Source organism: Rhinolophus sinicus, linkage group LG10, assembly GCF_036562045.2.
Source record: "Rhinolophus sinicus isolate RSC01 linkage group LG10, ASM3656204v1, whole genome shotgun sequence".
In the NCBI taxonomy this organism is placed as follows: domain Eukaryota; kingdom Metazoa; phylum Chordata; class Mammalia; order Chiroptera; family Rhinolophidae; genus Rhinolophus; species Rhinolophus sinicus.
Window position 1 is genome coordinate 68263988 of NC_133759.1, and position 17291 is coordinate 68281278.

At 49.4% G+C, this 17291-nt stretch overlaps 1 protein-coding gene across 4 annotated transcripts; it reads right to left on the bottom strand.

Annotated features, from left to right (window-relative positions):
- Positions 1-479: 479 nt before the first annotated feature.
- ARF1 (ARF GTPase 1) lies at positions 480-17153 on the bottom strand. 4 transcript variants are annotated; one of them, XM_019729812.2, is made up of 6 exons: positions 16984-17066; positions 11441-11513; positions 2300-2484; positions 2112-2222; positions 1909-2033; positions 480-1787 (listed from the first exon to the last, which is right to left on the bottom strand). In XM_019729812.2, the coding sequence occupies exons 3-6, from the start codon at positions 2445-2447 to the stop codon at positions 1626-1628; spliced, it is 546 nt and encodes a 181-aa protein (XP_019585371.1). In that variant the 5' UTR covers positions 2448-2484; positions 11441-11513; positions 16984-17066; the 3' UTR covers positions 480-1625. The 4 variants fall into 4 exon arrangements, with proteins under 4 accessions (XP_019585371.1, XP_074168277.1, XP_074168276.1 ...); XM_074312176.1 differs by having other exon boundaries at positions 11248-11513; positions 16984-17051; XM_074312175.1 differs by lacking the exon at positions 16984-17066 and adding an exon at positions 12440-12502.
- Between the last annotated feature and the right edge of the window lie 138 nt (positions 17154-17291).

Sequence of the window (17291 nt, forward strand, 5' to 3'; positions counted from 1 at the left end):
ATGCCTCTGGGGAAGTACACCTGGACCTTGGCTTGGCCTCGGAGCAAGGGTGTCCAGAAGGGCTCTAGGTCGCAGGGACGGCCCCTAAGGAGCAGGTAGGGGGCCCACAGCACCAAACTGGGCACAGGTGTGCACCATGGCAAAGGCTCCCCAGGCAAGGACATGGAGCTAGGCCAGGGGTTCCCATCCTCCTGGTGGGTGCACACAACCCCAGGGCTCACCCCACTTGGGGACCCTGCTACTCTTCACGGCCTGGCATGGCCAAGATTGGACCAGGACTGGGGGCTGGACTGCCAGCAGGGTGAGACCCATGAGGGTCACAAGGGCGCTGGACACAGCTGCCACAGTGAGGGTGGAGTGGGGAGGGTGAGAGAAGGAATGGGGTGGATCCGGGGTTGGCTAAACTCCCTAAGTTGTCCCTGCCTACGTCTCAGGAGACCGCCTTTGGTCAGCAGCACCCAAGCACTGGAAAGCCATGAAATAGTTAAGAGATTTTATTCTAATAGCTATAATTACAGTGCTTGTTTGTCGAAATGAAAACCGAAAACAAGTATACAAAACAGTTGATTACTAATTGTGTATTGAAAGCAGTAAGAGGTTCCACGACACCAGATAAACCAGTTTTGAGGTTTTCCTCAAGATAAAGTTTAACAGCTCCAGCTTCTTCAGTGTTTATCAAAATACAAAAGAAAAAAAGTAGAGGTTGTCGTTTTTGATGGCAAATCTGACCCTTGCAGGCTGAGGGAGTGAAAGCACATGTGGACGGGGGCTCCAAGGGGCTGGACTCTAGGATGACCCGCCACCCATCTGCCTGTGCTCCTGCTGGTGAGACCCAGACACCCTGGAGTGAGCAAACATGCGTGGGGACCACAAGGCTCCCGCTCTGGCCAGAGTGGTCCCACCAAAGCACCCACGCTGACCCAAGGGAAATCTGGGGTCCCTCCAAGGGGCCTGAGCAGTGGCCACAGCCCCAAGCCCATCCCCTGGGTGGCGGTGTAAGCACAAGTACAAGCACAAACGCTATGGGATGCAGGATGACCCAGCCAATCATGGGGACCGTATGTGACCATGCAGAACATATCGTGGCTGGTTCTGCCCGCCACACGCTCCAGATAGAAGAGAGACCATGGGTGGACTGGACTCAGGCCATTACTGCAGAACCTACACTAGGCACATTTCTCCCTTCTGCGTGTTCAAGTGTCTCCTTATCTTGTATTTGTAACTATTTTAAAAAATGCACTGAGTTTGGGTTAAAAACCAACCACCAAAATGGATCTCAACACAGATCTAAATCTCAAGAGTGTCAGGCTGGTCTAACAGCAGCTCCTGGAGGCCCCAGGTGCCTACAATCCCTTCTCAGTACTAAACAGTGGGTTGATTCTCTTTTTACAATAAAAAAGCTGAGTAATATTGCATAGAGTACCAGAAACTGCCTCATTGGAAACAAGAACTATTTACATTAAATAAAAACCCAGTTGCAGGCTGCGTCTGCACATGTACAGCATGGTGAAGCACATGGGACCAACCATGGAGACAGCTGCTGGCACTCACACCACAGGGGCACGTCTGCCACATGAGAAGAAAGCAAGGGCGGAGGAGGGAGTGAGGGGGGAGAGGAGTGCAGCTCACTTCTGGTTCCGGAGCTGATTGGACAGCCAGTCTAGTCCCTCATAGAGCCCATCCCCACTGGTGGCGCAGGTGGCCTGAATGTACCAGTTCCTGTGGCGCAGAGAGTGCAGGCCCAACTTGTCTGTGATCTCAGCTGCGTTCATGGCATTGGGGAGGTCCTGTTGGGAGGGGCAGGGTGGCATGGCAGCCATGGGTCAGCAGGAAGATTCAGACACCATCCCACCCAACCCACGACTCCCTCAGGCCCTCGGGATGGCTTGGTCACACACAAGCACATACCTGCTTGTTCGCGAACACGAGCAGGACAGCATCCCTGAGCTCGTCCTCCGCCAGCATCCGCATGAGCTCCTCCCGGGCCTCATTCACACGCTCTCGGTCATTGCTGTCTACCACAAAGATGAGACCTATCGAGGAGCAGGCGTCAGCACAGGCGCCGAGGACACCCCAGCTCTCCCATAGGCCATAAGCCCCCCCTCCCTCACCTTGTGTGTTCTGGAAGTAGTGGCGCCACAGAGGCCGGATCTTGTCCTGGCCGCCCACGTCCCACACGGTGAAGCTGATGTTCTTGTACTCCACTGTCTCGACATTGAAGCCTGCAGGAGCACAGCCCAGCGTGAGCCCTGCCCCCAAGCTGCCTGTCCCCTGGGCCCCAGCAGCCCAGCCTCCTCACCTATGGTGGGAATGGTGGTCACGATTTCACCCAGCTTCAGTTTGTATAGGATGGTGGTCTTCCCCGCAGCGTCCAGGCCCACCATGAGGATGCGCATTTCTTTTTTGCCAAAAAGGCCCTTGAAGAGGTTCGCAAAGATATTCCCCATGATGTCGACTGCAAGGAGTGACACTGGCCAGAGAAACCTGCAGAGACAAGGGGTCCCCAGGTCAGTCTCTGTGTTGCCCAGGGCCATCAGTGCAAGAGCAGCTCAGAGACCACCCACATGCCCACCATAGATGGACAGATGGACACACGGCTTCCTCCTCCTGAAAACTCAAGGGGCAAGAGCTAATGAAATTCCAATTCCCAAGCTACAGAAAAAGTACTGCCCGATGGGCCTCTGGAGCCCCCCAATCACCCTTAGAAGGGAGAGTCTGGGAATATTAGGAATAGGGCTGACAGGAATTTGAGGCAGCAGCTGCCGTTGTCTCAGGAAGTGAGGCCCAAGGCCACATGGCAACTTGCCCCTAAGTCCACTGAACCTGCCGCTGGGTGCAATGTCTGACATGTGGGAAGAAGGGACGTTGAGCATTCGACATCTTTCAATGAATGCCAGATCCTCTCCATGCAATCACAAAGCTTTTCAAGGGGCCAGAAACAACTGCACCAAGGACCCTGGGTGTCTCCCAACTGCCCCAGCAAGCCTGAGTGAAACACGGCCCACACTCATGATGATGAATGCATGGGGAGCTAGGGGCCCCTGGCACAGACCAGAAGCCAACCTTTCCTAACACGCTAAGAGCTCAACACTCAACTTGTAGGCAGGATGCGGTGACTTACAACACCTGGGTACTAAGTCCAAGGCACGACAAGGGCCCCAGGGGAGCACTGTCGGGGGGACTCTTTCCCACCAGAGGAAGTCACCCGCCCCAGAAAGGAGGGGGCCCATGTGGTGTGGCAACACGCTCGTGTGAGCACATACACGTTGTGTCCGGGCCACACTCTTATCCCAGGTTCCCCACTCAGCAGAGCAGAATCACTGGGACATCACCAAGCCGGCTGTGACCCAGGGTCAGAGAGCTGGCAGGAAGGGCCAGGCAGACATGGGCTGGGGGAGAGCAGGCTCTCAGAGGCGGTGTCTCTGGTCCAGATGGCCCCTAGGGCATGAGAGCTACCCAAGCCTGGCCTCTCCATACTGCAGCACTTTCACTCAACTGTTTTATTTCCAAACAACAACTTAGGGAAAAAGGTCCCTCTCTCAAATGCCCATGGAGGTAACCATGAGCTCCCAGTCTTTGAACAGATGCTGCTGGGGTCAAAGGTCACTGGAGGACATCATAAGGGCCTAGCACAGGCATGCCCCACGCACCAGGCCTGGGGGGCATGTCAGGATCCCCACCACGCCCAGGTCATCCCTGGTAACAGGCACAGGTGGAGTCGCCAGTTATCTCTGCTGTAGGTTCTTTCCACCCTGAGCACTAAATGACTACATGCCCATCCCACTCGGCACCAAATGTCCACCCTCTCTCATTTCGGCACTCCGACATTTCCTGGCTCAAATAATGCCGTGATGACTGTCAAAAGGTGATTTTCTACCTAGTCATTCCTTCCAGCTGTCAGCATTCTGCTGTAAGAAACCACCTTTCCTTCTCCAGGTATCGACATGGGTATGAACTCACGTGTTTCTACTTCACTCAGTGGGTCAGAACCAGCAGCCCCATTTCGAATTTGATGCTCCAATGGTCCCAAACATGCCCAGTGAAGCCCTTCCAATTGGTTTCAGTGCCCTTTTAACTTTATTTTAAAAATTAAGTTTAAGATCTTTACTATAAACAAATAAAGTGATGGCTAACCCACCAGGACAGAGAGAAAGGGGGGAGACAAATTCTGGGATCTAACGCATGGTGGGTGGGGTCTGACCCTATGCTTGTCCTCAGGAGCGAAGTGACCTTGGAACAACTAAGCCAGGGGCTCTGACTCTGGTCCCCAAGCAGAGGAGGGTGTGCGACTACATGTGCTGGACAGAAAGGAGCTGGAGGCCCAGGAGACCCAGTGGCCTTAAAGCAAGGACTTATGGAAGGTCCCAAAACAGCCATGCCTGTTGCCCTTTAAGAAGCCTCCAAGAGGAATTTGGAGAAAGGCAAGACAGAAGACAGAGACTACTTAAAAGGAAAAATATAAAACCAAACAAAACCCCGAACCCCGGCGCCAACAAGTGGGGATGTGGGGCCTGGAAAACAAGAACAGGTGTTAGAACACAGGGAGCGACAAAGCAGACGTGACAAAGTGAAAAATCCACACACAAAAAAACGGATAAGAAAGGGAAAATTAGAATTGAAAGACCAACATCTACTTTGGGCAGGTGATGACTTTTTGGATATAAAACCAAAGACACAATCTAGGAAAAATTAATTGATAAGCTGGGCTTCATTAAAATCACAAACTTCTGCTCTGAGAAAGACACTGTTAAGAGAAGGTGAAAACACTTTTGCAAAAGGCACATCTGAGAAAGGACAGTCATCCAAAACACACACAGATCAGTTTAAAACCTAACAATCAGAAAACAACCAACCTGATTAAAAACTGGGCCAAAGACCTTAACAGACACCTCCCCAAAGATATACACAGACGGCAAATGAGAACCTGCAAAGATGCTCCACATCTTGCGTCCTCAGGAAAGTAAAGTAAAATAAAGAACTACCACTACACACCTAGTAGAATGGCCCACAGGCGGAAAACTGACACCAAATATGGATGCGGACACAGGGCAGCAGGAGCTTTCATCCATTGATGGTGGGAACGCAAAATGGTGCAGCCCTTTTAGAAGACAGTTTGGTGGTTTCTTATAAAACTAAACATACTCTCACCATAGGATCTAGCAGTTGCGCTCCTTGGTATTTACCCAAAGGAATTGAAAACTTATGTCCACACAAAAACCTGCACATGGATATTTACAGCAGCTTTATTCCTAATTGCCAAAACTTGGGGGCCCTGAAGATGTCTTTCAGCAGGTGGATGGATAAACAAACTGCTGCATCCATTCGCATTCGGTGGAGTATTACTCAGCACTACAGAGAAATCTGCTATCAAGCCAGGAAAAGACATGGAGGAACCTTAAATATGTATTACTGAGTGAAAGGTGCCAATCGGAGGAGGCCACATACTGTACGATTCCAACTACCTGACATTCTGGAAAAGGTAAACACTATGGAGACAGTACAAAGATCAGGATTTCCAGGGGTTGGGGGATGGGGAGGGATGAACAGGCAGAGCACAGAGGATTTGGGGGCAGTGAAACTACTCTGCATGAGACTGCAATGGTGGATCCACGTCATTGTCCATTTGCCCACACCCGCAGCAGGTCCAACTCCACGAGTAAGCCTAATGTAAACCATGGACTCTGGGTGACGATGTGTCCGTGGAGATTTACTATTGTAACAAATGCACCACCTGGTGGGGAAGTCGATGGTGGGAGCCCACGTGTGTATGGGAAATCTGTGCACCTTCCCCTCAATTTTGATGCAAATCTACAACTGCTTGCTCCCCCACCTAAAAAATCTTTTAAAAAATTTCTTTAAAAAAAAAAGAAAAGAAATCAACATCTAAGACTGAAACAGGCACACTAAATTCCAGAACACCAAGGGTCAAAGCACCTGAAACTTAGCATCCAGAGATATCAGCCAAAGTATGGATTACATGTAAAGGCAGAGCAAACATCAGGAGAGAAATGCCAGGTTGCCTCAGGCGAGGGAAGCCCCTAGAGTGATGGGGAAACACAGAAGCAGGCCTGACAAAGGCCAGCCCAGACTGTAGCAGGAAGGCAGAGAGGAGAGTTCCAGGAAAAGGGGAACACATTACCTATGTGGTTTCAACATGGGGCTTGGCAATTCCCGGGGAACTGGGAAAAACTAATGACAGGTACATAGAAAAAAATCCAGGGATGGAAACAAACAAAAGGAGGTTGTTTTAGGATTTCCTGTGGGAAAATATACGGTAGTAAAGGCACCACTTGGTTCAGCAGTGAACAACATTTACTCAGTCATGACACCGTTACTGTTATTGCGAAGGCCAGAATGTGTGGTGTTCTGGGCCAACCCTCACCACTCAAAGAGGATATATTCATTCAAAAATATGGACTACAGCCTAACGATGAAAGGGCCTGTCCCTGAGAAGCAGGATGTAGAACTGCTGTTTATGCTTGTTTTATTGTTAAAGCATCTCCTTCACAAAAACAGACACAAAAACCTGGGCACCAAAGGTTATCTGTACCCTCCCTAACCCCCAGTTGGGTGGAGGGCACATCTCCAGGTAAAGCCACCCACACCTGGATGCCAGCCTCTACCTCTTCCCTGGGCCTGAGTCGGTGAACGCTGATAACCAACATGGTCAGTCCCTGCCCTCCCCATTCAATTTCTAAACAGATCAAAATCCTGGAGCCCCACAGGGGGAAGGAGTCACGTTTGGTGGCAGAACCAGGAAGGAGATGAGCACCAAGTCTGGCATTTAAGAAGCTGTAACACACAGTACTTCAGTCTCTCCACAAACACCTGTACCCACCCTGCACCTGGTCCAGGGACCCTGGTGGCTCCTGGCCTGTCCCACCAGCATTGTTTACTGCTTTTTCAGAGATCCAGACCTATCTATTGTAGAAGAAAAGTTCAATACTGGCCACCAGAGTCATGCTGTGGCCTCTTGGCACAGGTTCCAACTTGTAGGATGCCCAGCCCAGGTACTACTCCAAACCTTTTCCTCCACCAGAACTCCTCACACAAGTCAAAACCGGTTTTTCAGGTTCATGGTAATGATCTCTTGTATTAGTGAGCAGAGAAGACACTGACTTTCTCAGAAGAACCCCCCCACCCCACCGCCATGAGTCTGCACCGGCTCCTGACCAATCTAGAAGACGTAAGCAGAGTAACAAGACCAGACGCAGCCTCTGGGGTAACATTCCAGCATTAAAGCCAAGAATACGACACAATTTGGCGGGCTGCATTCCTGCATGCAAAGATATACAAGGCTAAGGCCAAAGCCAGTGATGGGGCCTCCCAGGAAAAAACACTCACCCCCCCACTGCAATAAATGAATCCAGCATAACTGCTTTAGCTGCTGAAGAGAAATAAGTGTACCCGTGACCTCTACCTGTGCCCTCGGCATCTCCTACAAGCCTCAGTGGTTTCAGCCCTCGTCTGCGATCAGAGTTGTATAGCTTGTGTCTGCAGAAGGAAAGTCTGTCATGTGTTCTGAAACCATTAGAGCTGACTTATGTAACAGAATCTCTGTGAGCGTGAACACTAAGACGACCTGCACAGTTGGGATCACTAGGAAGAGGACACCACCAATGAATGTGGAATGAGGCCTGGGAAACGAAATGGTGATCCAGGGAGGCAGAAAGTGAGGGTTGGACTCCACTCTGTGGCATGGATGTGATGGGCTGCTTCAATCTCTGTAAATGGGGATTCACATGGATGAATCGCTTGCTTGAATGAAAAGCTGGGTGACATCAGAGCTTTTTTCTTTTTCCAAGTCAAGTTTCTTGAGGTATGAGTTACATATGGTAAAATGTACAGCCCAATAGTTCATCATCTGTTTTAATATCTGAGGCAAATTAACAAAGTGATTCCCCTGAGGAACTGATATACATTACATATTTTCTTTAATTACGAGTTTCATGAATGAGCAACTGCCTCTAGCAGTCACATGTGTTTTGATTATCCATCACTCGAAAGCCCAATTCACCCCTAACACACAGGATTTAATTTTAAAGAGGGATCCTCTACGTTCACCGACGATACAGTCACATGTCATAATTGCTGCCAACTGCTTTTTTGTACATCACCGGCGGGCTCCAGCACACCAGCAAAATAAAACCTCAAGACATTAACCCCGCCTGTAAGCCCAACATTCATTCCATCTCTGTAGCTCTGATGTTCTTCCCTAATTGAGTAATGCATTACATTTTGTCCCTTTTTTATAAAAATCAGTGTAAGAGAAAAACTGAAGGTACTATTACTAGTGATAAGCAGATACACCTCACAGGCCTAACACAACTGTGACAAAGATATGCATCAATAACACGCTCAGAAGAATATTCAGCCTGAGACACTCAATGGATCTAATTAAGTTCACAAACTTTCTTTTCTCCTCCTTCAGACAAGTGACATATACAATGTATTAGTTTCAGGTGTACAACATAATGATTTGATATGTGCATATATTGTGAACTGATCACCACAAAAAGTCTAGTTAACATCCATCACATCATCACATAGTTAATTTTTCTTCTTGTAATGAGAACTTTTAAGGTCTGCTGTCTTAGTAACTTCCAGATGTACAGTACAGCAGTGTTCACTAGTCACCACCCTGTATATTATATCCCAGAATTTATTTATCTTATGACTAGAAGTTTGTACCTTTTGACCCTCCCCACCCCCCCAAGCTTTCAATAAACGAAAGAACATGCAACAGTATTTTTTAACTGTACCATTCTGGCCTGCATCTAAAGGTGAGTTCCAAAGAGAGATGGTTGCTTTTCAGAACAAAACTTCCAGGATGCTTTGCAGGAACCAATTAGGCACTCGGGTTGGCCTCTGTGTAGGATCCTCCCACCCCTCCCCCCACACCCAAGACAGGCCAGCATTCTAACACTGGAGGGCTGGTATCTAACACATCCTAGGTTCACAAGATGCCTCCCACACCTGAAGGAGGGCATTACCTGTCAGGTCCAATTCTTAGGAGGAGCAAACAGTGAATTTCAATTTAGATCGCTCTTTGCCAGCTTAAGATTCAAGGTGAAATTCTTTAAAATGACAGCTAGAAATGAAGAAATGAATTTCATTCGTGAATGTGGCTCTTGGTCTACAGTAACATGGACACCAAAGAACCACTGTCATTGTGTGGCTGAACAGGCACACACCAACCACAAGGCACGTGGGAACAGCTTAACTGTAATCAATCCTACTCACCACTAACTACAAAAATCAAAGCATTTAAATTGATGAACATATTTATGTTTTGTAGTTTCCCGTTATTCCCAGCCTTAAAAGTTTTACTGTCCTCAAAGCAATTCATCAAACACATATGTCCTTCTGAAATCTACAGATGGGGTAAATAACCAGATGGGCTAGCCCAAACAAAAACAATATCCATGTGGGACACGGAACCCAAATGTCACATGGCCTCCTCTGGAGTGAATCCAGGATGGAGGAGACCCACAGCTGAGGTCTCCCTCAGAGCTGCGCCTGGGACAGCTCTCACAGCTGTGTGCACCTGTCTTTGTGGCAGATGCCGGCTGCTCTTCTGTATTTCCTCTCCCTAATTTGTCCCTGGGCAGGAAGACTTCCAGAGTAAAACTATATTCCTGGTCCCCTGAGGCCCATCTGAGTATTATGTCCTGCAGGATGGGACAACAGTGATGGCCAGGCTTCCAGGTCCTGCAGGCCTCTCGCCATCTGCTGAGAAGCCACCAGCATACTAGACCCTAATGAACACCTCTACTCTGGTGATAAGGGCACAGAGACCTTCTGTCTAACCCCAAATGCAGTTGTCTGAGGAACTTGTTACTGGAAAAAATAAAGACGAAAAATACTATTTTGTGTCAATCCACAACATAAAATGTGCAACAAACTTAAAATGGAGAAAACTAAATTCATGACTAAAATGCAAAGTGGGACCTGAGAAACCATGGGCAACTCTAAACCACCCAGACACCCTGAAAAGTGTCATACCACCCCCCACCAACCCTTCACTAATAGTGCAGGTTATTAGTGGTCCTTTGGAAGTCAATTAAAATTGTCTTTCAATCCCACCCAGTGGGAACCAGAGGACCAGCAGTTTGGGATTGGTTTGGAGGACTCAGCAAGGTGCTTGGGCATGTTCTGACCCCAGCGCCTTCGCCACACCTTTGATTCTTCAAGCTGTGTCCACTCGGCCCTTCCCTCAACTTCTGCAGCCAAACTTAGATGCCAGCCACCACCTTCCACAGGAAGTGGTTCTTTCCTCTCCATTCTCAGCGCACACTTGACACACCACAGGGCCAACAGTCACCACTCAGAAAAGGAGTAGCTATGCCAGGAGAACAGCACTGAGCACAAAGAGGCTAGCAATACTCAGTGACTCCAACTAACAGATGGAGAAAATGGAGAAGGCCGGTGTCTGCCTTCTACCTCACTATTATCAATAAACTAGAGCTTAGAGCAGGGGTGTCCAAACTGCGGCCCACGATCCATTGTTAATTGGCCCGCAGCAAATTCCAAAAATATGTTTAGTTTATTTAAATAAACCAGGTGAGGCAATACATACTTCACCTCGAGTGAGTGGCCCAGCTGTTTGTGTCTTTTACCGCATATGGCCCTTGGTGAAAAACGCTGAAAAAAGTTTGGACACCCCTGGCTTAGAGGCCTCTGGGTCAAGCAATGTCAAAGGCTGCTGCTCCTCAGTGACACTGTGGCCCTGTCAATGCAGATATGCACACATTCAGATGCCGACCCCCCCACAGCCCTGACAGACAAAGGGCGGGCACACCAGTTACAACAGTCTTGGGTTTCAGTTCTAGTAGTGAGAACACCAAAAGAAAACGCTTCAGGATACTGATTTCTGTTGTGAAATAAATCCCATTCATTTGTTTTTGTCACTCCACTTCGTTAATCATCTGGTCACTGCAAACGTGCTGAAGCCTCTGTAGTCTCTGTTCTGGTGCCTTCTCAAAGCAGCCGCCCACACGCACTGTGCAGACACAGGCTCTCTCCCAGTACTAGGGTGGGTCTCTGAGACCCCTCTCCATACCCTTGAAGAGAATGGGAACTATAAGCATAAGCCCTCAGAGCCCCTTCAAGCACTCAAGAGTAGCAAGTGGCCCCCGGAGGCTTTCTCGACAGGGGCTTTGGTGAGGGATTAAACCAATCTCCAACTTGATTTTTGCTTTCAGAGATCTTTCATTTTGAGGACAAAATTTAAAAAATTGAGCCCACCTCTTTTTCTGAGAGATGGCTTCTGGAAAACACAGAAGAGGAAAGTGGCAGCACGGGTTGAAAACCTCCACTGGATCCTCCCACCTTTGAGGCAAGCCCCCCCACGTGCCCCTCCTCCTGTAACCCTTGTCAGAGAGGCAGCCAGCTCACAACACTCAAGAGGTGCAGGGGTTCAGGACGCCCTCCACCTCACCCTCCAAGAAGCTGGTCTTGCCCAGGAGGCCACAGCAACTACTCAACAGGCGTCTTCCAACCGCTGGTCACACCTACAACAGGAAAGTGCTAGTGTCAGGGGTATCTCACTGACACATTTTTCGTGCCATCCTCTGCTTAAACCCTCCCAGAGGTCCCACCATGTTCTGCATCTTCTACTTTCACACCCCAGCACTCCTCTCAACCATTCACTCTCAGAGGAGTATGGCCCCTACACATGACCCCCATTTTTCTATTTCCAGCTGGATCCATGTCTCACCTCCAGACTCTTTCCTACCGTCCCCGCCCCTCGACACACAAATCTCCTATCAAAATCTAACCCCTCCTACATAAAGGGCCCGCCCTTCCCCACTTTAACACTGAGCAACTTCCTCCAAGTTACTGAGACCCAAACCCCAGAGACACCCACAATCCCTCTCTCTGTCCCTTTCATCCCCAAATCCATCTGCTTTAACAGCAAGTCCTGACTCTCTCTTTGCAAGGTGCATCCACACCACACCCTGCCTGTGCCCTGGCATGGGGCCACCTCATCTCCCCTCTGGCATTCCAACAGCCTGTAGCTTCCACCGCACAAGGTGTTGTTAATGCCAACAAGACAGGCCTGTAGGATAAATCAGATGACTGAACACCACATGCTAAGTTGGCCCTTACACAGCTCAGAACCGGCGCCCCATTCGTGCTTCACAGAGCCACCTCTACCATCCCAAAAGGAAACCAGCAGGCAACACAACCAACATATGCACTGACTGCAAAACACCCATCATGCTGCCCAACTGTAATGTAACGGGGAAATAAAGGACAGTGATTTAGATTAAAATACATGCTTCAATACTGGGCACGACCACACCGCCAGCTCAGGGAGGCTGTCAGAGAATCACCTCATGGAGCCTGCTGCAACGCACACTGATAGCACTCGTGCTGGCAGCTCAGACACTCGAGGCCTGTTGTGTCCATGAAGCAGAAAGAGAAAGCAACTCACGGTAAGGTTCTGCAGAAAACAAAATACACTCCCTCCCTCTGATTTACAGGGTGATTTCTTTCCTGGAAAATTCAGAACACCTATTAAAACCACGCAAAAAAATTAAAGTTTTGTCTCTGCACATAAAACTGAATTAGGTTTAAGATATGAAAGTCACACAAAATGTGTTCCTGCCGCTCTCACAAATTCCCCAAATACTTTCCGGGGTGTGTGTGTGGGGGGGGCTAGCCCCTCCAAGGTCCATTGGCACACACCAGCAGGCTTCCCCACTCTGCTCCTGGCAGGTCTCCAAAACCACCCCAGGGCCTCTGCACTCAACTGTTCCCCTGCCTGGGAGAAGCTTCCTGTTCTCCCACAGACCCTGCTCCTTCACACCTCTTCTCACCCCCCCATGCTCACCTCACGCCCCACCTTCCTAATAGGGGGCATTCAGCACCTGCACCTTTCCTGTTGGCCTGCCTTCCCTTTCTGCTCACTGCCAGGACCCTGACTTCCCATCCCACCCCACACTCAGTAGTGGGGCCCCCTCTGCCCAGAACCCACTTTCCTCTCTACCTCCACTCATCTTCCTCCACTGGGCAACTCCCTGGCATCCAAAGGAGTAACCATCAGAGAGAGGAGAAAATGAGTAAGAGTGCATTCACCAGGGTTATTAGTGGGAACATTCCTTTGACATTCCAGTGAGGAGACCAGGGCTATGGAGACACTGTGACTACTCAAGGCAAGGAGGACCATGCCAGCAATGTGCTGTGTATGAGAGGGGTGTGTGCATAGCCTGCTGCCTACACCTGACCCCACATGCCTGCAACTGGTGACTAAAAACACATTTTCTGTGATCTCCCCAGGAATTGGCAAGATACTGTATCACTTTAACAGAAGAATAACGCTAAAAGTTGTAATTATTTTAAGCTACGTTTCACCACCCAAACTGCCAAAGATGTAATATTTTAAACATAAATTAATGAATCTGATCATTTAATTAGGAACTGCACGCTCACCTACAGAGAGGAAATTTCACAGGAAAACACACTATTAACAGCAATTTTTAAGACATCCTTTATTCTGAATCCTGTGATCAAACTGCTAGTACATCTAACTTTGCCTTCATTCCTATTCTTCATGAATGAGTCTAGATAGTCTTGAAATTGTTTTCTTGGCCATTTGTATTGAAGTCTCACTGATGGGATACTCAAAAAACTTCACATTAAAAGAATTTTAGGATCTTAGAGAACTAGAACCACTAAGCTTCCTGCTTAGCTCCCATACGCGGCACTGCAAAAATAATCTGACGTATGACACAAACTGAAAGACTTTAGTTATTTTACATGACTTGCTAACATCCCTTTGAGAAGCAATACTTACCAAATTACGATGAAACATTAATTAATGTTTCCCAAATATACTACACTTTAACTTCTGAAAATGTGCGTGATCATACCTGGGCCTCCATTAATTTATGCCTTATACTAATAGTCACCCCTATGGCCTCAGAGGTGTATAAAAACGTTTGCCTCCTGAACAGAATCATTCCCAATTGCTATGTCTGTAGTATTTGCTTTTTTCTGTCTCTCCCCTTTCTACTTGCCAATGACAGGCTGCCGAACTCTTGTTGCCACTATGTGCAAAAAAAAAAAAAAAAAAAATCAGGAAACAAGGGTCTGTTAGGAACAAGGTTAGGTTCCTGCATCAGACAGGCTCACCATTCCTTCCAATTCATGTAAGGAAACTGAGGTGACAGGACTCTGGGTGAGGGCCTAAGAGACTTTCCTGGAAACAGGGAGCTTTAATGTTTTTGTGTTAAACTTTGCCACATTTCCCCCCAGCTAATCAGGCCATCTGATCCATCTGAGAATTCTGAACCACCTTCCAGAACAGTAACACAGCTGTAGTTATGACATATGCAGTGTAACCATATTTTAAACAGTTTCTAACACACACAAAATGATAAAACCCAAGGATGAAGGAAATGAGCTGAGGTATTATATGTGAGACCTGGAATCAGCCCCCACCCACCCACGCACACATCCCCAAGCCATCCTTTACTTGCCAGTGGGAAGGTTACACCTAGTCCACTAATAGGTAAAATTGTTTCCAAAAGACCACTTCGGACAGTGCTGGGAGGACATATCTAACACCATCCACGCCAGTGAGGAACAGAGTGCAAGGTAAGTTCTTATCTAATTTTAAGATCCTAAATGAAGGGAATTTTTCACATTTCTCTCCTAACCACTAACAGATATGGATTTTATTTCCTTTCATTTTCCTAATTCTACAAAGGTTGGAAGGTCAAAGGAGAGAATATGGATAGGACAACATGCACAGAGATGGATGAATGGTTTGGCAAGCCCAGGCTAGCTGGGGTCTGAACAGCTGCTCAGTAAATGAGCACAACCCTCAGGAAGGCTGCAGAAACACCTGTGATCAAGAGCAGATTTAAATTCGTATGTCAAGAGAACACTCAATTGGGGGAATCCGAAGAAAATTGATTCAGCTCTCTCAAACTAAGTCAACATACTATTGATGAACGTGCACGGGGTTTTTCCCTTGGTTAGGTTTACTCCTGTGCCCGTTTGACTCTGGCTATCACCCCAGCTGCCGATGGTCCACACGGAATTCCACTGAAGTCTACAAATAAATCAAAATGTACCTTCCTGTAGTTTCAAGCCCACCTAGTCTTTGGTAGAGGCAGCTTAGCAGGTCTGAATGTCCCCTTCATATTGTGCAAGAGGCAAAGCAAATAGTTGGACCACATGATTTAAAAACCAGAACTGTGAGGAGCACACACCAGTTTTTGCTTTCTACTAACTTTCTCTCAGTGATGAGCAGACACTGTGTGAGTCAGCTATTATCCAAACCAACTATTTTAAGTCTTTTTGAAGTAGCAATTCTGAATACTTATATCTGAAGATAGCCCTCAAAGGAAATATGATGTTTCTAATGCCCAAGTGATATGGACTTATTTTCAACAGGACATTCCTGAAGACAGTGACACCTGTGAAGAGGCACAGCTACACTCTGCTGAATATGAAGAGAAAGCCTTTACGGGAAGAAAACAGCACACTCTAACAAGGTGGCCAGATCTGTGATTAACATACACACTCAATTCCTCTTAATTTTGGACCCAGCTAGTTAGTAACACCATGCATTCAAGTTCTTACAGTTTCCACTACTCACGGAGGTTGCTCCAAACTCTAAGTAGGGACACCACACTGGCAGCCCCATGTGTTAGATACTGGAAGCGGCCTCGGCAGAGGGCCACAATGTACTCAGCATCTCACAGATCGACGAGACACAGAGACATACACACACACCACACGGAAACGCAGGATCCATCATGCAAATAGCTGGCAGAACAAAGTGCTGACCACTCGTTCTGAAACAAGAACTCGAGCTGACCACTGGAAGGAACGCAGTAGTGGCACCAACCACACAGCTCTCAACAGTGGCTTTCCAGACCACCCCAAAGCGTTTGAATTCTCTTCTCCTGCCAATGACTTCTTGTGCAATTCCGCTCAATTTATTTAAAACAGCAACTTGGTGTTTTGAGGAAATGGAACAGTGTCTCCTAGCTCAGAAGTGCCATCTGAGTTGACTGGCTAATATTTTAAGTACTCTGTAATTAATCGGCAAGCCTTATTAACAAAGCTACAATTTTACACGCCGTAAACACCTGGACTGGGCAACAAGAAAGAGGCCGCTCAACTAGAGAGGACGTCTCGACCCCGAGCCAGTCCTTCCATAGATCAGTTAAAGATTCACCAGCTATCAATAGTGTTCTCATCTCTGCCAACGGCGCCAAGGAAACAACCCAAGGGTTGCAGCAAGCTTTGATAAAGGGGCCTTCACAGGCGCTCCCACTAGGACCCTAAACCCTTACTCCACAGCAAGGCCGGCACCCGAGCCCCGCCCCGCCCCGCCCTCGGAGCAAACAGGAACTGGGCTCAAACCCTGGTCTTCGGGTGACCTTGTCCGCGTCCCGGGCCATGAGCCTCAGTTTCCTGGTCCTCCAGACCCCGAAGCGGGAGGCGGAGCAGGAAGCGGGGCTTCCTGGGGAGCCCGCGGCCAGGCCGGACTTCCGGACACCCGCCCCGGTGGCTCTGGGAGGCACCGGGCCGTAGTGGCGGCTCGGGGGCTGGCGGGAGACTGAACCCCGGCCTGGTCTCAACTCTGCCCCAAACTCGATATGACTCCAGCGGGCAACTGCCCTCGTTCCCGACCCCCGCCTATCCTCGACTCGACCCGCAGTCCAGTCCTCCGTTCCAGACCCGCCCTGCCTCACCACGGTCCTCAGTCTGGCCTCGACTCGGTCCTCACCGCCCTAGCTTTGCCTCGGTTGCCAGGCCGGACTCGCTTCAAACTCGGCCCCCCGCCCGGCCTCACCTCGTTTCAGCCTCCGCCCTCACCACAGCTCCCGGCTCAGCCTCGCCTTCGCCCCGGCCTCCCCCGGCCCTCACCACGGCGCCCGGCTTCGCCCCGGCCCTCCCGCCCCGCCGCGGTAGGCAGGCACTCGTGCAGCCTAGTCCTGCCCCCGGCCCCGGCCTCACCCTCAGCGGCCGCGGGACAGCTGCTGCTCCGAGCCAGGCGTTGGTTTTGCTCCCACAAGATGGCGGCTCTGACGGCGGCCACGTCAGTGCCTGCTGCCGCGGGGAACGCTGGGGAATGGGGCGGGCCATCCGCAGCCCCGCCCACTCCCCTGCCGCGGCACGCACAACCAGATTCCCGGCGCGGGTTGGGAGCCCGGCGCCGGGATGACGCCCCGCCCGCCGCTGTGCGTGCGCACCCCACCTCTGCGCGTGTGGGGCGAAGTCTATCTGCGTCTGCGCCGCGCGTCTCCCTGGAAGACGGCGTAGGA

Coding starts and splice junctions, on each gene's coding strand:
- ARF1 (XM_019729811.2), bottom strand. CDS start 2,447: ATGGGGAATATCTTTGCGAACCTCTTCAAGGGCCTTTTTGGCAAAAAA. Junction 2,034..2,111: donor CTACTTCCAGAACACACAAG/GTGAGGGAGGGG, acceptor GCTCCTCGATAG/GTCTCATCTTTGTGGTAGAC. Junction 1,788..1,908: donor TCGTGTTCGCGAACAAGCAG/GTATGTGCTTGT, acceptor CCCTCCCAACAG/GACCTCCCCAATGCCATGAA.